The sequence below is a fragment of the Carlito syrichta genome, unplaced genomic scaffold, assembly GCF_000164805.1.
Source record: "Carlito syrichta isolate Samal-C Ts95f unplaced genomic scaffold, Tarsius_syrichta-2.0.1 Scaffold311948, whole genome shotgun sequence".
NCBI classification, from domain to species: domain Eukaryota; kingdom Metazoa; phylum Chordata; class Mammalia; order Primates; family Tarsiidae; genus Carlito; species Carlito syrichta.
Genome location: NW_007256044.1, coordinates 358,817 through 384,006, shown reverse-complemented (window position 1 = coordinate 384,006; position 25,190 = coordinate 358,817). Strand labels below are relative to the sequence as shown.

Here is a 25,190-nt window from a genome sequence, read left to right as displayed (position 1 = left end):
AAAGGCGCGGGATTACAGGCTGAGCCACCGAGCCCGGCTGATTTTTTATTTACTGTAGAGATGAGTTCTCGCCAAGTTGCCCAGGTGGGTCTTGAACCCGCGGGCTCAGGCAATCCACTCACCTCAGACTCCCAAAGGCATAGGATTACAGGCTGAGCCACCGAGCCCGGCTACAACTCTGTTTTAAACATGTTAAAATGTTAATAAGTATGTGAATGCTATCATAAATATGGCATTTTCCCTTTAAAAATGTCTTAAGTTTGCTTGTACTTAAGTTCCCGATGTGCACTATGTAAAATAAAAGAGAAAAGAGAAAAGAAACTTCTACCATAAAAGGGAACAGAACAAAAAGGAAAAATTCAAAAAGGTTGAAAGGGGACATTAACAGGAGGGACAGTGCTGGCCTGCATAGCCAGGGTAGCAATGGAGACGGTTTAAAGTTGTAGTTTATCGTCAAGTGACTTGCATTAGTCAGCTTCTGCTGCCCTAACAAAATACCACAGACTGGGTAGGTGAAGTGGCAGATGTATTTTCTCACAGTTCTGGAAACTAGAAGTCCCAGATGAAGGTGCAAGCAGATTCAGTTTCTGGTCAGGACTTCTTGCTGGCTTGTTAAAGGTTGCTTCTCTTGTCATCCTCACTTGGCTTTTCCTCGTGCAAGAGGGGAAAAAGAGCCCTAGCATCCTTTCCCCTGTTTTTAAAGACACCAGTCCTAAAAGATTAGGACTTTATGACTTTATTTAACTCTATCACCTTAAAACACCCGTTTTCAAACACAGTTACATTGGGGATGAGCGCTTCAACATATGAGTTTTGGGGGAACACAATTCAGTCCATAACAGTTGGACAGAAGGAGGGAGATCTGAAATCCGGTGGAAAGTTGTAACACCCAGTACAGACAGGTGTGGTTCATTGGTCTCATGAGGTATATGGAAGTATATAGCAGGCATTTCTGCATAGCTCAGATCAGTTGAAGTAGCTAGAGTTTCTCACAGATGAAATTGCATATAAGCCAACTCAAAATTCACATTATGCTCAAGTTGTTTCCTATTATATCAATTGAGTTGGAACACGTTACTGTTTTCAAAGCAAATGTTATAACAGAACTGACTGTACTCATTCATTTAATCATGGTTTACTCAAAACTATTAACTACAAAAAGGTTTACTCAAAACTATTAACTACAAAAAGAAATGCTTCACAGTTCAATTTTCATAAGGGAAATACTTCATGACATTGGACTGGGCAATAATTTATAAAATAAGACCTCAAAACTGCAGGCAACAAAAGCAAATAGACAAATGGATTACATCAGACTAAAAAGCTTCTGCACAGCAAAGAAACATGAGATCATACAGGTGGTGAGTTTACAGAGAGAACAGAAAAGAGATGAAAATTGAGTCAGGTAGAAGAGGGGTTAGCCAGAGAGGCATGGAAGAAGCAATGAACAGAGTGAAGAAGCAACTTGCAGAATAGGATAATGCAATAGATGTATATTTGCAAACTATACATCTGACAAGTGGTTAATATCCAGAATACATAAAGAGCTCAAACAACTCAACAGCAAATAATTAAAGACAAACAAAAGTCCAACAGGTATTTGAAAAAATACTCGTCACAATCATCAAGGAAATGAAAATCAAAAGCACAATGAGATACCACCTCACTCCAATTGCAATGACTATTATCAAAAAGATAATAGTATTGGTGAGAATGTGGAGCAAAAGGAACACTACACATGGTTGCTGGAATTGCACATTAGTATAGCAATTATGGAATTACAAATATATATAGTTCCATAATATACATATTATGTATATATATAATTGCCATATGATTCAGTTCCCAGTGTGCACTGTGATAATTATATTAAAAATAAATAAATAAATAAATAAATAATACATATATTATTGCCATATGATCCAGCAATCCCACTACTGGGTGTACATCCAAGAAAATGAAATCAGAATGTCAAAGAGATATTTACACTGCCCCGTATATTGCAGGACTATTTACAATAGCTAAGATATAGAATCAACCTGAGTGTCCAACAACAGATAAGTGGATAAAGAAAATGTAGTAAATAGAAACAATAAAATACTATTTAGCTATTTTAAAATGGAATCCTGTCATTTGTGATATGATGAACAGGGAAGATATATGTTAAGTGAAATAAGTCAGACACAGAAGGACAAATAACAGAATACGTGGAATATTTTTTTTAAGTTGATACCATGAGAAACAGAGAGTAGAACAGTAGTTACCAGAGATGGGATGAGGGGGGCAAAAGGTTGGGGAGAGTTTGGGCAATGGGTGCAAAGTTTCAACTAGGTACCAGGAATAAGTTCTGGTGTTTGCACAATCCGGTGACTGTGGTGAACAGTAATGTATTGTATATTTCAAAATATCTAGAAGTTTTTAAACGTTCTCATTTCAAAAAAATGATAAATACATGAGATTATAGATATAATAATTTGATCATTATATAACATAGATGTATTAAAATATCACAATGTACACCACAAATATGTACAGCTATAATGTGCCATTAGTTTTAATATTGAAAAGAGAAAAAGTATAATATTCATATTCCTTTTGATGTATCATCCTAAAATTAATCAGAGAGTGGTTATATCTATTTGCATATACATACATGTTTGCATATGTATTTGTTAGTGAATGTCTAAATTTTAGGCCATACACATATTTATTAATACTAATATGCTGTTTAGTGCTCTACTTTTAACTGTTTATCATAAAACTGGATCCTTAGAATCTTAGCCGGATTCTGCAAGGGAAAAGAGAGACTGACTAAAGAAATTTGCAAACATGGTTATACCACACTAGGGCTTTCAGACATTCTTAATACTTCTAAAAAACTCAGTTTACTGAAAAATCAGTGAACTTCTATGAGCTCCCATTCATGTTTTGGCAGAGAATGAAATGCACTTTCAGACAAAGTTGAACATTCTGGTTGGACAGCTTGTTGAAATTACAGCCTGACTAATCATTCTGGTTCACTAATTGTGTATTTTCCTACTTTCAACTCTCTTATGATCAGCCTTTTTAAAAATAAAGAATCTTGTCATTCAATTAAACAGATAAATATCGAGCATCTCCTTTGTGGCCAGCCCACTACCAGACAGGGACCGAGATACCGCAGGGAATGGGCCAAACCCAGTGTCTTTCTGCAAGGTGGTGGCATCCTCCTGCGGGGAGACAGACGACTCACATGCCCCTGGGGAACCCAGTTCATACAGAATGTGCAAAACAATTAAAGAGTGTGAAGAAGGCGCTGGTGAAAATAAAGGGCGAATGAGATGGAATGACCTGGCGAAAACACATAAAACAGAGTCACAGGGAAGGCATCTCAAGAGAGCACGGAGGGGTGAGAGGCTGAAGGAAAGGCATCCCAGGCCTCTGTGCTAACGCAGAAGAGAGCAGATGGAACAAGAGAATGAGGAAAGGGCTGGATCCACTGTTGCAGGCTAGGAAGCCACTGAAGAGTGTTCAACAGGAAATCGAGGTGATTTCTCTCTTAAAATTCATTCTGACTTCTCTGTAAAATCCATGATAGTGAGAGGAAGAGAGACCAGTTGAGAGGCTGCAGCAACAGATCCAGCTAGAGATGAGATATGGAGTAGAAACTGAGAAAAGCGATAGGACTCAGAGTTTATCAGAAGGTTTACACAAAGGGAGTTGCTGCAAGTTGGACGAGGGTGATGAAAGAAAGGAAAGGCACAGGAATGATGCCTCACTTTTTTGGCTCAAGTTGTTGAGTAAATCATCACGCTGTTTATGAAACTGTGTAAGTCTGGAAGCTTAACTGGTTTGGGAACAGGAGCTGCATTTTGGACATGCTGGGCTTCTGATGCCCCTGAGACTTTCTGTAGCCATGTAAATCAGGCAGATGACTGTGCACACCTGGAGTTCTGGGAGAGGCCAAGGCTGGAGGTTTAAGCTTGAGAGTCATCAGCCTACAGATGGCATTTAATAAAGGCGTGGCATTACATGGGTGGTGAGTTGACAGAGAGGAAAGAAATGAAAGCTGAACCTTGGGGTCCTGCAAGGTTCTGAGGTTGGGCAGAAGAGGAGTTAGCCTGAGAGGTAGGAAGAAACATTCAGCAAGGTGGTTAGCAAGGCTGGCAGCATGTGGAACTTTGTAAAACAGGAAATGTGTTTTATGAAGGAGAGGATGATCAACTTCCTGAGATACTTTCAGAAATGTTGGGAATACGTCACAAATTGATTGCATTAGTATACTATACACAAACACACACTCACAGCTAATGTTTTGGGAGGTGGAGCCAAGAGTGAAGACCTTAAGATCATGCTCTGGATGAATATGTTGGGGTTGGTATAGCCACAGGAATGTCTGAATTTGGCATTGCTTATGAGTCTAAAGCTCTTTATGCCCATAAGAATGTTGAAATATATTCCCCTAAACTTAGAAAGAGGGTCCTCTTCATCCTCCCCTCACACTTTTCTCTAGCATCCAAGCTACTCCCATGTGTCTAATTGACCACAACATGTTTTTCCGGAGAATGCATTCCCTGGAAACACTTTGAGACTGAAAGCTATACTCAGGAGGTTTACTGGGGAGTGCTCATATTGTAAGTAGTGTTGTCAGATTTAGCAGACAAAAATACAGGATGCCCATGCAATATATGGAATATACTTATACTAAAAAAAATAGTAATTCCGTATCTGGAATTGAAGCTTAACTAGGAGTGTGGTGTTTTATCTATCTCTATCTGTAAAGTAGTAAAAAGGACAGGGTAGAGGGAGAAGGTGATCTGTATAGTTACAACAGAGGCCTCAGTTGGTCCCAGTGGTGCTCAAAAGCTGGTATGGCTGGCCTGTCATGCTGATTAAACACTGCAGGAAAGCAGCTAGGCTATTGTAGTTCTGAATCAGCTCCTCATTGGCCTTAGTTGCTCAGGACACAGGTATAACCTTGGCAGTTCCCTAGGGTTACAGACACAGCCCTGAGCAGCTGCATTATCAGCACCTGGGGGTGAGTGTCACAGCACTTAAGAGGGAAACACCAAGCGCCAAAGTATGCAGGGTTTAAATGCCAACACCTTAGAAGCTATTTGCTTCTTTTAGGTGGATTACCTCTGTATCTAATTAGATAATATAGCTGAATATCTTCTGAAACTTCAAAGTGTCAAACTAAAACTAAAAAGGACTATTCAGAAGTAATAAGACGGGGATAGTAATTACAGCAGTCAAGTTACTAATACTACTATAACTGCCAACAGAGCCCAGACCCGCTCCCATGACTTGCTTAGAGCATATTTGTTTAATTGCTTGCTTTTCCTAGCTTCTTGAGGGAAGGCACTGTGTCTTCTTTATCTTTGTGAACGCAATACTTAGTGTACTGCACTTGGCATGCAGTAGGGCCTCCACCAACATCTATGGAAAACAGACAGGGAATGGTTCAGCAAGCCATCCAAAGGCAACATACAGCAGCTAGACCTACCCTCTGCTGGGGTGGACGGAGGCTAACACTAGACCCCAACATTGATGTAAGTTATTTTCTTTCGTCCTCTTACTGTCTTAAGTGATACAAAACTGGTTCTACTCTCCCTAGCTTTTGAATCTTTTTATTAGGTAATTACTGAATCTTGATCAATCCCCGAGTCCCTCCGCTTGCTAGATTTTCACTTGGTCCCTTTAGCATATTATTGTTTCAGTGCATGACTCATGACATGTTTTAGAGAGTAAAGGAGACACACACTGTTTCCTGTTTGGGTCCCTTCTGGAACCTTTGGGACCTTCTGGAAACTTTGAGAGTTTGTTTCTAGAGAAAAGAAGACATTCTACATTGCTTGGTGGGAAGTGAAAGAAACTTTTCTTTCTCTGCAACCTCACCTCTTATGAATGCTTCCTTCCATTAACCCTTGAGTGAGTCACTCTGATGCTCTATGATAATCCTCTGGTGGACTTGCTTCTCCTCCCAGAATGAGTGTTGACATGAAGTAGTCTCCAGATTCCCTAAAGCCAGACTAGTGATCCCAAATTTTAATCACATCGGATCCTGCCTGCACATCCTGCCTCTGGCTCCACACCCACTTTTACGCCCACGGCACTAAGCTGTGACCACAGAGGCAGACACTTGCAGGGTGGTCCTCTGAGCACACCCCCGGGGAAAGAGACATGAAATATTTATTGACTGCAGGCCAATGTTACAGTAACGCTGGCTGAAACCCCCGCAAGGTGCCTCTGTACACGAAGGTAGTAGACACAGCAATATTTGCCAACCCCCAAAATGCCCTGGGGGAGGTTTGTTTGCACTAATCCTGGCAGTCCAAAAAGCAGCAGCAGCTGTTCTCAAAGGAAGTCTGATATGTATAATCCTTTATTTAAGACAAACAGTGGGAGGTGGTGTTTTATAAAAAATGTGCTACTTTGTTAACAATGTTTTTGCTTCTAGCAAACAGGTAGAAAAAGAGCTAAACAGTTAAGCAAGACTCAGAATCACATTCACGTCTTGACTTTTTAATTCACACAACTGTGTCTGTGCTGTGGACATTCTTGTCTCAGGAAATAAATTAGTCTCTGGGAAGCACAGGTCAGTTTGTCCAAAATCTGAGCAACCCTGAAATCAGATAATATTGCGTTTCTAATCCCAGCTATCAGAGAATGTTAACTATAGCAGATGAAAATTGTTCCTAGAAAAGCCTCCATACCATTTTCTTATGATCTATTGTATCTTCAATGGTCTTTAAATGAGCATAGAAACATCTTGCATCTTTGACAACATCCTGTAGGTCAAAAGGCAACACTTTTTGTGCTATAGATTCTCAAAGGGAGTATCAAAAGAACTTGTGCATTACTTCTAAAATATATAATATGAGCTACAGCTTAAGATCTTGGGTCTATTGTGGTAAACAGTGACCCAAAGTATTGAATTATTTTGGCAAGAATAAGTGTCATTTTTAACCTACTGAGATCTGAATATAGTATTCAAAAGATAAAATTCACTGTCCCCATAATATAAGCAAGAATGTCAGAGTCCCCCAAACTATAGCATCATGCCAGGTGTGTGAGGTACAATGACCATTGGAAGCTTTTATTAGAAAGGTGTTAGTGTTTCTGCCAAAAATGATTAGCAACCAAGAAACCATTATTCTTTCGATTTGCTCAACTCCTTTGGTCCTTGGAGTTTTGCTAGACTGAGGTGATTTTGTATCATTGAACATTAAGCACTCTTGTATAGTAGAGAAAATCTGTGGTCTGTGCTGTGTACTCACAGGCTGGGGTATGTATTTTTCTCATTTGTTCTCCAAATGGCAAAGGCTGGAATCTTAGGCAGTATGAGTCCTAAGGTGAAAAACACGATCTCTCAGATCTGACCCAATTTTTTATGTAATGATGCAACTAATGTGGCAACATAAATGGGCCAATTTCCCCCCATTCATGACTTACAGGGATCAAGGCTTCAGGGAACTCGTCATTGTGATGACTGTTACCCTTTCATTGCTTAAAATAGAAGACGCGCTTTCACCCCTTTGCAGTGCGTCCTTCATGCAAAAAATGAAAATTGACTGAAAACGTACTACTTTTAGGCTACTTTTCAGTTCCAAAATCTAAACTCATTCCCTCTCATGCTCCTTGAAGATGGTGACTGTTATGGAAAGTCCTTGTATATCCTCCTTGTACATCTACTGCTCTGGTAACAGGTGCTCACTTTCAGAAACCCTTTATTGATGCAAATGTAGGACAACTAGCAAGCTTTAAAAAATGTAAATATATAACCTGTGTCAGGATATGGGGGCACACATCTCACAAAGAGATGCTGTCATAAAATGCAGCCCTGCCGTGGAGGCTCAGCCGTAATTGCACTCTGGAGAGTGAAAGACATCATGTTGCCTCCTCAGCAGAAATTCACCTCCCCATATGAAAATCTGATAAAGTTCCCCATTTCCCACTGAGGGAACAACAGAGAGTTTAATGAGAAACACATTGGAACTGGGCCTGTCACCGTGCGATTATGCATTCACTAATCTCTCTGTAGGGTACAGAGAGAATTTATCTGAGGAAAGGAAAAAGAAAACACATCTAGAAATAAATTACTAAAAAGAAATGTCTTCACTCTCCCACTGACACCTACTGACATCCCGCTGGCCTGCTCGTTTGGCCTACAAATAGCATAACCACCAGGATTTGCATAGTAACCTATTTTTATGATTGGCAATGAAATTGAAGTGCCGTATGATGACATTGATTGATACTTAAATGCAGCTGCAAGTGCCTGATATTTTAAGTTTGGTCTCAAATTTCGTGTTTAAGAAGTTCAAGCACAGTGGGAGGGGCAGTGGATGATCTTACTCTTACTGTAGGAGCTATTACATATGCAACATTATATTCTCTTATTCAACATCGTCTTTATCAAATAAATCTTACTCAGCACGTATAGTCATCCTAATAACAGTTTAGAGAAGCTAACATATGCCAGGAACCTATAATTAAAATTGAACACTAAGTCCTGTGAATAAGTAGAATATCCAATAGCTTCTACAAAGTGCTTAAGTCAGAAGGATGCATCATTCAAAATTGTTGTCAGCTAAAAGCGTTTCTCAAGTCTTTTTTATTAACCTGCACTTCAAGTGAGCAATGTGCAATAAGAGCAGATATATTTCCTTCAGAAGTTCAAACTATAAGAGTATATCAATGTAAATATCCACCAATAACACACTAAACAGCTAAAGAGCAAGTAAAGAAATGTCTCACTAGCTGAGCACCTTGTGCAAGGAGGGGGACTTCGGAAAATACTTCCTGAATTATTGGGAAAGTGAGGGAATGGTGATAGAAAGTTGTGTTCTGAGCTACCCTAATTGGTGGAGTGATGTCACATAAAGATTATCCATATTTCTTCATGAATTTCGAGAAGACTTCATGGAAAATGTGAAACTTTAATCATAAAAGAGATGTTTTTAAAAATTACATGTTGCCGGGCTCTGTGGCTCAGCCTGTAATCCCACGCCTTGGGAGGCTGAGGTGAGTGGATTGCCTAAACCCGTGGGTTTGAGACCTGCCTGGAAAACTTGGTGAGACCTCATCTCTACAATAAATAAAAAAATTAGCCGGGTGTGGTAGTGCACACCTGTAGTTCCAGCTACTTGGAAGGCTGAGGCGGAAGGATCGCTGGAGCCCAGCAGCTTGAGGCTGCGGTGGCCAGGAGCAGCCACTGCACTCCAGTCTGGGCGACAGAGTGAGACTCTAACTCAAAAATAAATAAATAAATAAAAATTACGTGTTTAATTAAGGTCCTAGATCTATTTATTATCAACAACGATGCTACCCCGATTATCTCCTTCCTGATTAATTCAACTTTTTGACAGACTTCATAAAAAAATGCTAAGTCCAAGGATCAGCGTTCACTTTGCAAATCTCTTGATCTACTCTCACACTTTCTCAGTTTGTCTTTTTCTTAACTAAGACAAGGTCATTAAAAACATCTATATTTATTACTTTATTGACAGGTTTTTTTTTTTTTTCTGTTATGTGATTGTCTTTTAGTTTCATCTGGACATAAATTTAGTTTCATCCAAGGAGGAATCATGCCCCCGCCTTTTTTTTGTTATCTCCTAGAACTTTCAGTCTTTTAAGACTCATACAATCACGAATGCAAAAGCTGGAAATGATGCTAGATATCAAGTGGTGGAGGGCAAAGCCAGGGCTGGAGAATCACATCCTGTTAGGACATAGTCAAGACAAGCGCATTTGTAATCAGTTCAGCTGAAAAGCAAACAAGAGCTCTCGTTTTATAATCTAATATTACTTCATTACATAAAGTTGCTGAGATACTGATGGATGATTTGCAGCTTGGCTGACTGATTGAATGTGTGGGATTCTTAGATGTAAAGATGCCTCCTGACCTGGCTCAGGTTGGGCTCTTATCCCTGCTTTTCCCTGAGACTTTCAAACTGGGCAAAGAGCAAGATGTAGGAGGTAACTCTTTTTCTCTGCTAATACTTAATCATAGGATAAGCTTATTTCAAAAACTGGCCAATACTTTTGAATTGACTACTAAAAGAAAAAATAAATAGGCCTTGTCCCTGTGTCTAAACACTTATTTCTTTCAAAATTTTTTTAAAAGTTTATTGGCTTAAAAACACTTGACATTATCAGAATGTAAAAGTAGCAATGAATTAAACCTTAAAGAGGATGTAGAATTCCTTTGGCACTTTATTTTTGTTTGCTTCCCATGGCAGCAATGTCTACGATGCTGTTTTTATTTCTTAAATTAACCCTACAAGCAATTTGCTGCAAATATAACCATGGTGTCAGAATCAAAGTTTTTGATCGTGTGATCCTTTTATTTTATTGAAAATGTGACAAGTTATCACACAGTCTCTCCCTCCTTTGAAAAGGTTAAAAAAAAAAAAAATTAGTGGTAAGAAAATCATTCAATTTTCTATTTCAGGATCAGTTATATAACAAATTTACCTGCCAGATTTATGGTGTTATTTTCATTACTAGAAATAAAAGCTTAAAAATAAAAGAAATTAAAAACCTTAGATGGTATACATATGAAATTTTTTATAATAGTGTAAAAATTTGGAATTAACTTTTGTCAGTATCCCTTATTATTCTCACATGATTTTGAACTGCTGGACCAATATAGCTTAGTCAAAAGAACCAAGAAAATGTGTATACAATCACACTCCCAAATTAGTTTCTTTAAAAGAAATGAAGGTAAGCTCTGTTAAGTAAAAACCAAAGTGTTATTCCATCTTATGAGAAACCTCTTTTTGTCTCCATAAATGCTAAATATAAAGAATATCTTAAATTAAATTAAATGTAATGCAGTTAATAAAACTGACATGTCAATCTGAAGATGTTTGTCACCTACATTCTAGGCAAATTCAGCTCCTAAATATTAATATAAAATGTATTGATGTGTTCCAATGGGCAGAACCATGATCAAATGACTATTTAATGTTGAGTGGGTCTAGTTAGTTAAAAATAATTTTTTTTAAAACCTACGTAAGCAAGAACCCTCTTAAAAGTTGTAAGTATTTGTAAGGAGTTATATTTATACATGTGTCCTGTACATGAATTTATTTAATTAATATAGGTAACTTTATGATTCAATTTAATTAATATAATTGGGTGTGGCCAGTAAACTAAAGATAACTGTCATTTATTTATTGTTTTAAATTTTAGCTTGGCTTTACATTTTGAAATTAAGAATTATTGAATTGCATAATATATATTTGGTAGCTATCCTACTTTAACCTTTATATGCTAATCAAATCAAACCAGGAGTACAAGATAGACTATCACTTTCTAGCTTAATGTAAACCATGGACAACATTGGGCCTGTACAACTTAAGCATCAGCTTGGGTTGCTATTTTCCACCACCATCATCTTTTCTTTGCTGTTTTAGCAACATGTTTACTAGTCTCCTGTTTTGCAACTTAATTTTTTTATGTATACTAAGAACTTGGTGTATGCTGCTCTATACTACACAATAGGTTAGAATAAACTAGATAAATATTTTTAGATTATATTGTGTAAATAAGGTGACAGACTAGTGGATAAGAGGTGACAATATCTTTGCACAATTTCATCGTTTCATTGAACCCAGGAGTATTTAAAAGTATAAATTACTTAAAATGTCTATAGCATTCTATTTTATATTTTTAAAGTCATGCATTAAATGTAAGCAATGTTTAATCTGATTATTTGCTTTAGAGTAAAATACTATACTAGCATATATATATGATGTTTGAGTGGATAGATGAGTTTTTAAAAATATATTATGTATAATGTAAGTGTGTAGTTTTGTCTTCCCAATAAAAAAAAGCGATCGGCATATATGGTTAAAAAGTTCAATTTGGTAAGCTTCCACTTTGCATTTATGCACCAAAATAAACTGGACTTTGCTTTAAGAGAAAAAAATAAGGTTTATAAGTATACTTTAAACATTTTTAAATGCAAACCACAAGCTCTCTGTGAACTCTTTTGCTCTTGAGATGAAAGTCATACTTCTAACCATTAACTATACCTTTTTTTGGCCACATTTCTGAATACAACATAGAAATTTGTATTTCACAGAACTTCATGAACTTCGTGATTGCCCAAGGAAATAAATTAATTTTGTAAATTTGCTTAAGCTTAAATTTTCTGTGATTTATGTCCAGCATTAAGTATTTGGGCTGAGAATTTAATGCCATTTTCAACACATCCAATTCCCAAATTAAGTGTCCCCTATCAAAAGGCCAGTTTTTTAAAAATATACATCAGAAGCCCCTTTATAAAAGGGCATAGTTGTTCACTGGGATAGTTACCTCTCGGAAAGGAAGTTCAGAGGGAGTTTGACTGAATAATAAGAATGTTTCTGACAATGGCCCTTGGCACAGATAACTACTAAGCGATTTATCTCCGACGTTTCCCTCTAAGTGTTTGCTCCCCGGGGACCCATGCAGTAGGATGTCAGAGGGTCACAGAAGTATTTTTAAGCACTCCAATTTCATAGTGTCTGCTTGACAGACATCATAAGAGGTATTCCTCCAGCTGTTCAAGAATGAGGGCAAGGGGTAGATAAAAGGAGAAATGAAAGCAGGATAGACTCAGATCTTAATACATGATTTAGTGTGCTTCACCCTAGATCCTTCTCCTTGTCTCCAACTTTCAATTCCATCCCAAGTCCTTGTATTTCCTCCTTACTTCTCACCCCTGACAGCCCAGTCCCCAAAGGCTAGCAGTGTCATGAACATAGAAACAGTTCCAACCTGAGCCTTTGGTGCTATGGACAAGGATTTAGACATTTTAAAATGTAAAACTAAACTTATATTATCTGAGGTATGGATCAAAAAATTAAAATTAAAAAGTGCAGTGAATAGGAAAAATGCAAAAGAATTCCACATGTTCCAAATAGGCTATAAACATATTTATAATTCACAAACAGCATCGAAATGATTGCTTATGTCATTCATATTAATTAAAATAACAAAAGTAAGAAAATATGCTCAATGCAGAGGTACTTTTTTTTTTTTACAAAAAAAAACAAAAAGCCAAAAAAAAAAGTTAATAAAATATTTTATCTGCATCAAAATATTCTTTGGAAACCCAAAATAAAAATGTGTTATGTATGTTTTTTCAGGTTGATCCGTAAAAATCAGAAAAATACATAGTTCATGTTATTTAACTTTCTGAAAATACAGAGTTCTGATAGACTCTACGCATAAAGCAAGAGGCTGTATGTCTCACTGCAGTAAAGCAGCTCACTCCCTGCATTGGTACCAAGAATTCCAGTTCGGTTCCCATCAAAAAACATGTCTGTTTCAGTCATGCTGAAACAGATGACCTGACTTCAACATAGCATCTACAGCTAAAGCTGTGTCCGACATTTTTCTTCGGAGCTCTGAAGACACCGATGGAAACTCCTGAGGTGAAAGAACAATTGCTCACAAGGTCAAGATGAGGTTATCCAAAGCGGAACTTGAGTCTGTATTTCACCGTGTTGGGGTTTTTCCGAGGGGCAGGAAGGGGAACCTTTGGCTTGATAGGGGCAGGTGGCTTTTTCTTCTCAGGAACAGTGACTGTGAAGGAAAGTTCTGGCTGCTCTGACTGCTTGAACCTCGGTAGAAAATGGGTGGAGACATGTTGAGGTTTCACGCGAGGGCTGCACCCACGCTTGGCCTTGCCTCTCTTATTCAGGGCCACGTACCACTCCCGCCCTGTCTTCTCAGTTCTGTGTATTGCCGAGGCATAAGTGTTATAGCTGTTTTCTTGAAATCGCTCCCTGAACTTACAGTCATCTGTAAACTTGGCCTAGGGAGAAAAGAAAGAGAAAATTTATATTGAGGTAATATTTTCAACACGCAATAAAAGATGAGGTCATGTACCCAAAAGAAAAATCAAGAATTCTATGAATTTTGCCCTTCCTAATCAATTCTTTTCTATAAAGACATGTTTGCATCTTTTAAAGTTGCTTTAAAATTCCTTTTTTGCTGTTGTTGTCTGTATATCTAGTTCATTTATCTGTGTAACACTGATTTCTTTTCACTACATACTTGGTGACATAATGTCAATGTACATAAAAATAATATCCAGAGTTCTTAATACATTTGCATACTGTTTCAAAAATACTTCAAACTGTGTAGTTAAAAATCTTTTAACATAAGTTTATTTTCCTCCTAAATCACCAAGAAAATAAATCAAATTATATTACTAAGAATTGCCTGGTAAAATATGAATTTGTGGTCAGAGAAATGGGGTCAAATTATTCCTTTGAAGCAAGCATGGATATTTCAATGTTATCAGTATGACTGATGCTGCTGAGAGAGGGGTGGCATATGGACCCTATTAATATTGCATGTGTTAGAGTTCTTTAGGAAGAAAATATATCTTTACTCATGTGATACAGGAGAGTATCTTTGTCCGCAAGAAGAAGAAAATTCATTGGAGTCACTAGCACCAATTCAGTCAGAACTTATACACACACACAATCTCTGCCCTTGAAATTCTCACAAAATAGTGGAAAAACAGACAAGTAGATGTCCGTCATGGTGTAGATTAATAAATGGAGTTACAACAGCATAGAGGAAGGGCATCTGAGAGGGTGAGGATGGCTGGAAAGAGGGCAGGAATGTCTTCCTAGAAAAGGTGACATTTGAGCTGAGTCTTCAAGTACAACTAGACACTAGAGAGGCTAATGAAATGAGAAAGGATTTTCAGGGAGCAGGAACAGTGTGTTCAAGTCAGCATGGCTTTTTTTTTTTCAGTTAGAAACTGGGTCTCACTATGTTTGACCAGGCTGGTCTTGAACTCCTAGGCTCAAGCAATCCTCCTGCCTCGACTTCCCCAAGTGTGGGAATTATAGCATGAGCCACTGTGCCTGGAGAGACAGTTTTGGATACCTGTAGGTAGTTCAATGTGACTTCCTCTTAGGATGCAAGGGATGAGGCTGACAAGGTTGTCTAGGACCAGCTCCAAAAGGGAGCCACATTGTGGAATTTGAAGTATAGGAAAATGGGGAAAAGCATGAGCCTGGAGTCAGACATGCAATCAAACCAATTCTGCTAATTAAACTCTCAGCCTTAGCCTCCTAACTCATTAGCCTTGCACCCATACGGCAATCGTGAGATGTATTTTTTCTAGGGGAGGGATCCACAGCGTTCATCAAAATGGAAAGAGTCCATAACCCCCAAAGTAGTAAGAGTCCTATACTAGTCCAGACTATTCAGTTTCACAATAGCAGGGAACACTATTTCCACAAAGCTCCTGGTTTGAGAATAACAAATATTTTTGTCCCCTTTACACAGAACACTAAAAGCTATAAAACATCTATATCAGACCAAGAGGGTCTGTAACAGATTAACAGAGACTTTCTTCCCTTGCTTTTCCCCATAATGCCAAGCTTTTCTCTGGAATACAGATCCCAACACTGAAATCTGAAAATCCAAATGCTGAAAAATAATCTACAGAGATCCACTGTTGAAAGCCACATGGAATTTTTGACTTGTGCAAAGTACTAGCAATATCAGAAGACAAGCAACACCAGAGCATTTTCAATAGAACAGTAATCCTATGTATAACCATTTATGGGAGTTATTGACATGTAAGCACAGCTCAATCAATAAAGCTCTTTATTTGGGGGCATGAGGCTACATATGTAGATACTCCACAAGTCTACCGGTTTATATCTAGGTTTGAGCTCGAGAATGCCAACGGTAGGTGTTTTACCACCTGGTATGGTCTCACTCTCACACTGTCTTACAACTAGCCAGCCTGCATTTAGGCCAAAACTACCATGCCAACATCACTTTAGAAACCACACATTGATTGTTCCTACAAGTTAAATATAGATTTGTCTACAACCTCCCGACTCTTAAAAGGGCTCTTCCTTTTATTTAGAGAATCCCACAGTTTTACTTTAAAGTAAGAGCTAATGGCCATCTGGACTATTTCTGCCTCCATAAAAGGGTAATAAACATTTTAGAAAGGTGTGGAACATTACATTAAAAAGAGTAGCAGGTATATTTACCCTACCTTGAACTTTTTTCTTCAAATGCAATTGAACAGCATTTTAAAATACATGTAATACATTATACCTTGATCTAACTTCTACTATTTTACAAAAATAGCAGCAATTGCTTTACTCAATTTTGAGAGTTTAATTTTTAAAATACACTGCATTATTTATTATTTTACCCCACTAATGTCCAAGAAAATAAAGAACATGTCACTTTTTAACTGAGGTGGATGACAGGCACACACACACGTGCACACACATGCACACATATCATAGCATGTTTTTAAAACCTATATCAATTACACAGGGCCTTTCAATGAGTGAAAACCCACTCACCCCACACCCCAAAATTATTCCATCTAAAAACTTTCTCCTTTCATACTCAAGATTAATATTCTAAAGTCCTTTCTTAAGACGGGCCTTTTAAGGAGATGGCTATTCAGACGTCAGATTTTTCAAAAGCATCTACATATTACACAGAGTAGAAATGTCCAAAGTTCTGAAAACCCACAAGCTCCACACAGCTCCTCAGCTGTTCCAGACCCTACATTAACACAGGAGTAAAGGCAGTCAGACGGTTTTGGATTTCTTAATTGACTTCTAATTTAATGTTTTGTCTAAAATGTTTTCCAGCTATGATGGAACAGAACCATTTGAAATAAACATTTCAGTGAAGATTTTCATCAGGAGACCTAGTTTCTTCTTGAGGGATCGACTGTTCCTGTCACTATTCCTGTCCTCACTCAGTCAAGATGGTGACCCTACATGGTACATCGCGGTAAGTAATGCCAAGCACCGAACATCTTTATAGCCGAAAGCCACTAGGTAGTACAAGTCTGAGCTACAGGTACTAAGATACATGCATTTACCACTAGAAAATTTTAGATAACTCTTCAAGCTCATGTTCATTTTTAAAATCTCCTTTGAATTATAAGATTTATAAGTCCTTTAATAAAACATATACTTTAAAAATAACAGGACTGCATTATTTTCCTAAAAGAATGAAGTTGACAGACTCTTTCGACTGTCAAAGGTAGAGAGGCAAATTAGTTATTGAAATAGAGACTCCATCATTTACTTGCCTTAAGCTGCAACAAAAGCAATCATTAAAATGTTTGCAAAAAATTCCCTATGTTTGTTTCAAATTTATTTTTTCAATAGTGCATTCAACAGATATTTATTGCCTGCATATTGTAGGTCAGGCACTGTGCTAGTTTTCACCTTTACAGTGGAAAACAACATAGGTGCAGTCCTGCCTGTGTTCTTCGTTGCCTTAAATTATCGATGTTTTTCTCCTTAATTTCTCCTTGATTTTGCAAGTGTGAAAACAAGTCACATTCAACAAACCACAACTGCAAAATAAAATAAAACATTCACGACAGCTAATTCTAAGTAGTTTAGTATATTCTTAATGGACACATGAAAAAAATGTAACAAATTAAGCAATTTTTGCTTGCATATTCAAATGATTCTGAGGAGGGAAAACACACTGCTATTGGGGGAAATAACTTTTTTATTAGAAAGTCAGTGTCAATCCCAGCACTTTGGGAGGCAGAGGTGAGAGGATTGCTTGAGTCTAGGGGTTTGAGACCAGCCTGGGCAACTTGGCAAGACCTCATCTCTACAATAAATACAAAAATTAGCCAGGTGTGGTGGCGCTCCTGTGGTTCCAGATACTTGGAAGGTTGAGGCGGAAGGATCACCAAGCCCAGCAGGTCAAGGCTGTGGTGGCCATGAACATGCCACTGCACTCCAGCCTGGGCAACAGAGTAAGACTCCTACCCGAAAAAAGAAAAAAAAGAAAGAAAAAAGAAAAAGAAAAACACTGTCTTGACTCTTCTCATTTCTTCTCACAGTGAAAGATCCATTTGAAACAATGAAGTTTTAAAAGAAGGTCAAATTCAACTCAAAGAAAGCAAAACTTTGATTAACTAGAATATTCTATCAAAGACAAGTTTGGTCAAATTGGAATTAAACAGGATCAATTAAACAAATAAGGGATTTTTTTCTGAAATAATATATATATATATTTTTTTACAAAACTGTAAAATCAGCTGGGCTCGGTGGCTCAGCCTGTAATCCCACGCCTTTGGGAGGCTGAGGTGAGTGGATTGGCTGAGCCCGCGGGTTCAAGACCCGCCTGGGCAGCGAGACTCATCTCTACAATAAATCAAAAAATCAGCCGGGCGTGGTAGTGCATGCCTGTAATTCTGGCTACTTGGAAGGCTGAGGCGGATGGATCGCCAAAGCCCAGCAGGTCGAGGCTGCAGTGGTCGGGAGCGGCCGCTGCACTCCAGTCTGGGCGACAGAATTAGACTCCAACTCAAAAAAAAACAAACAAAAAACTGTAAAATCTCATAGCATAATTTTGATCCTAGTCTTCTGATTCCTTGACTAAAGCCCTTTCCATAGCACTATGCAAATATACAAGCCAAGGCTGCTTCCCAGGCTGCTGTCTAGTAGTACTAGCTCTGAAGTTGTTGCACGTTAAAATACTGATGAACAAGCGCCACGCCCCCAAGGAAATGCAAAACTATCTCTCACTTTAAGCTAAAATGCATCTCTGAAGAGAACAGTCTATGTATCACACCCAGCTTTCCTCAGTAAAACGGACCCTCTTACCAGACCTACCTAGTATAAAACTACTGCGAAGGCAGAGCCTGAACCCATTTTTGTGCCTGAATAACTAGCCATTCAATGTTTCTATGTAAATTGAAAGCCCTTAGAGGTAAGGGAAAATTCTATCCAAATGCCTGGACATAACTCCTGGTTTTGACTGGCAGAATGTAGTGCTTAGTAAGTCATTTTTTACGATGGTGATAAGTGTAACTCAAGCCTCCTTTCCCCTTTCAGTGAACATGCCCAGCTTTAGGGGCTCCCGACTCCTCTTCACTGTTCCCCCAGCTCAGGAAGTCTAGTCCAGACTCCAATCCCAGGCAAGCCAGCTGGCACCCTCTGAACCAGGGAAGGAGGACCTTCTAGCCCTTGCTCAGGGCTGACCAAGCGCACATTCCATGCCTGTTTCGTAAACTCTGCAATTAGCTTTCCTTCCAAACATGATCCCCTAAAACCCTAAGAAACAAAAATAATTCTACGACGTGTTTCTCTCCAGATCTTTAAGCTAATATACTTTTCCCCAATAAGCTATCATGCAGCATACTTTATGAAAAGACTGAAGAATATATGATAATCACCTTTTCCAGGATATGTACTATTTAGGGAAAAAACAAGATGAATGACACAATCCCAGAAGAATTGCAACAGTATGACCACAAGAAATCCTTGCCTCTTTAAGAGCTTGAGTTTGAACCTGGGAATTTTGCTTTCAAATTAGGTTCCTGGGAAAAAGGAAAACCCAGTAGATAAGGCGCTACCATGCACACACAAACCTTGGACCCAAGGAAGAAAGGGTCAATTATAAACAGGATTTGGGGCTGGTGTGAATAACTGAAGGGTCACAGCTGCCTGACCCCCAAATCAGAAAAAAAAGTGATTGAGGATCATCGAACAGCTGCCAGAGAGCAAATTTAGGAAGATCTGGTGGAACATTAAGTACAAACTACTTTCCAGGCACTACTCTAAGTGTCTCATATGTATTTTCTTGTTTAAAACACTTAAATGCCACAAGAGCTTGTTACGTTAGTTTTCCTTTGTAGTTGATAAAACTAAGGATTAGAAAAATGAAGTCAAATGGCCCAGTTAGGAAGTGGTAGAGTGGGATTCAGCCCCAGGTAATCCAACTTCCTCTTCACCATCACACTCAACTCTTCGTCTGGACCTCCTCAGACCAATCTAGAAAGGCTCTGTATGGCATTGTCAATATGAACACCAAACCTGAGGAGGGAGCAAGAATAAGCAGAGACAAAGGTAGAAAAAAAAGGCACCTCAGCTTGGGATTGTGCTGAGAAAGAGATTGGGGGCCACAGATGTGGCTCTGACGAGCCCTTGTGGTTCTTTGGGAAGCAATGATCTATTCCTACTCTCCATGATTCTTGATACATTTTGACAAGGAGCAGCCCATACATCTCATCCATGTAAAGAATGCTGAAAAAGCCCGCAAGGTAGGGATCTGGCTGCACTGTATAATTTGAGTATACCGTATAGGTCTTAAGGAGACTTGCATGTAGATTAGGGGCACATATAAATGGTTGACACTCAAATAAACCTTCTATGGAATTAATAAACAGCATGAAAATCAAATCAGCATCAATGTTGCCTAACTCTAACCATTCAGGGCCGCCATTTCAGTTTGCCATCTTTGTGTTCACCAGCAATGAAGCATTTACTAAGTGAAGATTTCTCTGAACAAAAAAGATCTCTTTTCTGTTTTGAAAATTCACCTTGGGAGGAAGACGCAATTCATCATCACACTGAATAGCCAACGTTTGTAAAAATCTGTTATACATTCTATGGTGGACACATGCTCTCCTTTCTAGACTCTAAAACGAAGTATCAGAGACACAAATGTAGATGGAAAAAAAGCCAATCGAAAAAGTGCTCTGAATCAAAGAGGCAGAGAGAGAGGGGGAGAGAGCACTCTGAATTAAAAGGGAGGAATGGCAGGGAGAGAGAGAAACAGAGATAGAGAAGAGAGGAGGTGCAAATTGAAAGGAGAAGGGAAATTTGCAACTTTAACTACAAATCTAAAATTACCTATTTGCCTATTAAATATCTTAAAGTGTTATACATATTTGAAGGGTATGCCACAGTATTCAGTTTTTACGTGTAATATGAATATATTATGTCATGCACTTATTAATTCCTATAAAATAATAGTGAAAACAATGTAATTGGCTTCAAACAAAATTTAATATCTTTTTTCAAGATAACTTTTGTTTACCAAGCACTATAGCATTTAAAGAGAAAGAGAGAAAATTCTAAGAAGGTATTTTCTGGTTCAATTACTCATTAACTGTTAACCTTGGGAAAATAATTCAGCAACTCTGAGACTCCTTCACCTCATTCTCTAATGAGGTATTGTGAGTAAAAGAGCTTTTAAGGAATTATGAAAGTACATTATCTCTGCCTAGTAACTAACTTTTAATACTCTGATTATTGCTATGAAAACCAAGCTGAATATCTACAGTTATCCAAGAATATTTCTCAATACAGGGAGATTACTCTTTCCAGAATTATATGAATATTTGACATTTCTGGTTCACACTTAACTTTGTAGATAGAACACTAATGATACTCTTTAAATGCCTATGCACAATTACTAATTTAAAGCGACTCAAAATTTCACCACTAGTTTTAAAAGTATAAGGGTTTTTAGTTGTTTTCATAATAACATACAGTTGCAAAAATCAAAACTAAATCAAACAATCCTATTTAAAGTTATAATAACACATTTCAGACATGTTAAACTAGAAACTGAAAACAGGAAAGAAACCAGCTGGACATGAAACTGATAATTGCTGGCATTAACACAATTTAGAAATTTAACTTCTTTAAAAAATAAATCACTTTATAATTTAATTAGGTTTTCACCTAGAGAAAAAGAGCTAATAAAAGCTCAGATAAGAGAAAGTGGACTTGGACAATTGGTTTAGAAAGAATCCACATAATCGAAGGGCTTAATTTTTTATCTGCAATTCCGTTCAAAGTCATCAGAATGACTTTTCTATCAAAGAGCCTCAGTGAGTGACAAGAGCAGGGCTTGCTTTGTACTGTTAAAAAGTCATTATTGCATGAAATAACTTCAGCCTGCCAAGATGAGAAAGAATCACAGATGCTGTTTTTGCATTATCTGCATTATTTCAGCCAGCCATCCTTAGACATTTGGGTCAAATTTCTAGAAATTTGTTACTTGCATTTGACAGAGGAATCATGTATCCTAACCTCTTAGCTTGACCTTTCTAATTGGCCTCCATCTGTAATACCTCGCTTTCTGTGGCAATTTTCCTTAAGCTGTTCCAAGTTGAGTCTATTTTTTGCATGTACTAGGGCATAAATCAGATTATCTTAAAAGTTAAGATTTTCAATCTAAAGAAACAAACCAATAAGAGAAAGTTTCTTTACATGCATTGTGCATTATGATATTATTATGATGCTTGGATTTTGAAGGTATTTCAATATTTTACAAAGTAGACTAAGGAAATGTTATTCTGTTCTGTTGTGTGCAATCATTGTTTTCTATCCTGTATGTAGATTTTTAAAAATCAAATTTATTTTTAACAAAATAAAATGTCTTATTTTTGCAGAATTGTATCCCTTAAAATAAATAAATGAAAAAATAAAACATTATTTTGTGTATACTGTATTATAGTTTGCTACAGCATAATAATCAGCTCAGAAAATGAAATAATAATCATTGTATAGCTCTTGTAATAAATAGGTGATTAAAGAACTAAACAAGGGTTTTCAATTTATCTAATAAACTGAGATTTTTAGTAGTTTACTATACTTATATTTTAGATTGTTACCACATAATAACAGGCACTATGTATTGAGCACTTATGATGTACCACATACTATTCTAAGCACTTCGCATGTATTATCTCATTTAATCCTCAAATGACTATAGGAATTACTTGAATTCTACTGTCTTTTTCAAAAGGTATTAACAAATCACCTTTAGATGTTAAAGTAAGGAAAACTGTAAAATTTTTACACATTGAACTAAATGGAATCCTTACTGAATTTTTAAAGGTCTATAAAATAAAAATCATAATAGTAGTTTAAATTGATTGTACTCAATTAAAATTTTCTATACACATTGAACATCGAAAAAGTTGTATTTCAATTGTTTATTTAATAATAACTACAGGAAATGAGAATTTAGTGACTAGGTTTAAAGAATAATTGCTTTTTTAAATGATTTAATGTTAAGAAATTTAATACACCACAGAAAAAGCATAAATCCCTTTTAAGCACCATGCATACATACTAAAAGAAAAAGACAGAATTTGTGAGTGGGAAAACTAATCTAAACATACTTATTAACTTTAAAATGTTTTAAAATTAAAATGGGCATTTTCAAAGCAAAGCAAAGAAATAAAAAATTTTAAGTCGATTACAAGATGTATAAGTGGTCTGCAGAAATTTTTAAGAATGCAGAAATTAGTCTTCACAGTAAGTATTAAGAAGTCATTGTTTTTGATGAAACAAAAATACAAGATAATGTTTTCAAATTAATCTAATAAAGCTTCTCTATGCAGGTTAAAGTCTTCTTATTATTGTTTTTTCCCCTCCCTACTCGCTAGTATAAAAATGTGTTATATTACTGAGACTCCATTCTTGGCATCATGAGTAGCTTGTAAAATTAAATAAGAGCCCCGTCTACTAAGCACACACACAATCATTATCAACTTGTACATATAAAATGTTATGTAATTTATTTTTACCATAATATTTCTCCTTATTTGGGTCACCTCTAAGAAATAAATGATGGCAACCACTTTGTGAATGCTATTTCCAAATACACCACTTAACCTTAAAACTTTTTGTAGACTCTACAATGTCTCTTCAAGTAAATAAAATATTTAAACGATTACTTGCAGAAACATAAAATTCTTTAGGTTAATGCACACATAATTTTGCAAAAAAAAATAATTTTCTGGGAAAATTGTCTGTCTTATCTACCAATTTGGAAAATCATTTTGTTGTTTTACAAATGTAAAATCTCCATAACACCTTTAACAAATATAAAGTGGTTCTACTTACACTTGCATGGAGTTTTCCTTTTTTTGACATCGCTAAAAATTTGTTGCTGAAAACTCCTCGTATTCCTACAATCCCCTGAGACACAGCAAATATTTCCAAAATACCTAGGATGACAGAAATCCCAAAATAAAACACAGACTCTTCTATATATCATTGTGAATAATCAAAATTCTACATAAATTCTTCCCATTCTTTATTACGGAGATTAGTAAAACATAGTATTTAGCATCCTTATTTTTTGTGCCATTCACATGTAAAAAAAAAAAGGACTAGCATTTAGTGCTCATTTAAAATGACTAATTTTAAATTCAAAAATTTAACTCTGCTTCATCAGTTTTTTGACAAATAAGTTGCTTTTAGCAAACTAAGTTTAACAATAAAGTCTTTTCACGTTCTGAAGAAATTAAAAATACTTATTTTTCTAAATGTTTTTTCAAAATAATTCTCATTCATTGCTTCTCCATCAAAAATAATATACTCTTTTTAATACAACAGCATATAAAGCCTGTGGTCAAGACCAGTATAAGCCACTGAAAGCAGGAAAATAATACTTATTTACATAAAATAAATTCTTCTTCTCTAGTCATCATGATATAATAGTAGTTACAAATAAATATATACTGTACTCAGTCTTTTAAATGAATAACTCATTTAAAGACTACACATACACATAAAAAGTTACTGAAAGCATTGTAAACAATTTGAGATGATCGGTCCTATAAAGTGTTCAATGGATTATGTTTTGAGACATCTTGCATTTTGAGTCATTTCCTGGAAAAAACTTCTATGAACTATTTCATTACATTGCTGCTTATGTGTATTTCATGGTTAGCATCATCAAGTCAATGTCCCTCTGTCTCCCACAACAATTTCAAAGTCCACACCCACCGAGTCAAGAGAAACACACACTACAGTTTAGAATATTTTAAGAACATAAAATTCAAAGTCTGTGTATAATTGGAATGCCTGCTTGTTTATCATAAATGCATATACAATGTTATATAGACATGAGAAAAACATAATGTGTTTTGTTAGTTGCCTGTATCAACCAAAAAAAAAAAGAGGAGTAAAATAATATAGTTCACCAGAGCTAAAAAAGGAGCTGCCCTAGAAAGTAACAAAAGGAAGAAAAAAAAATTGAGGAGAGTGGGGAGAAAAAAAGAACATCTCAACATTCCAATCTATAGTATTCTAAGCATATATACTAATTAGAGTAACTCAATAGGACTCTGCCTAATAGAGAATTCACTAGGTATTCTTGAAATAACAACTTCTTCCTGAAGTATTTGAGGTACATATAAAATTATTCAATTTACCAAAAAAGGAATAGTTTGTAAATTCATATATGTTACTTTATTGAGCACTATATTACACAATGTAAGTTAGCATCTATAATTGTAGCAAACACAGCAACTTATTTATTCAACTTGGTTTCTTAAAAAATACTCAAACAGCCGGGCTCGGTGGCACAGCCTGTAATCCCGCGCCTTTGAGAGGCTGAGGTGAGTGGATTGCCTGAGCCCGCAGGTT

General features: G+C 36.7%; 1 protein-coding gene across 1 annotated transcript in view; it reads right to left on the bottom strand.

Annotated features, from left to right (window-relative positions):
- Positions 1 to 13,444: 13,444 nt before the first annotated feature.
- FGF5 (fibroblast growth factor 5) overlaps positions 13,445 to 25,190 on the bottom strand; it is an 18,651-nt gene continuing 6,905 nt past the window's right edge. The window contains 2 exon segments of the mRNA XM_008069355.2: positions 13,445 to 13,792; positions 23,661 to 23,764. Coding sequence (XP_008067546.1) covers positions 13,445 to 13,792; positions 23,661 to 23,764 — 452 coding nt within the window.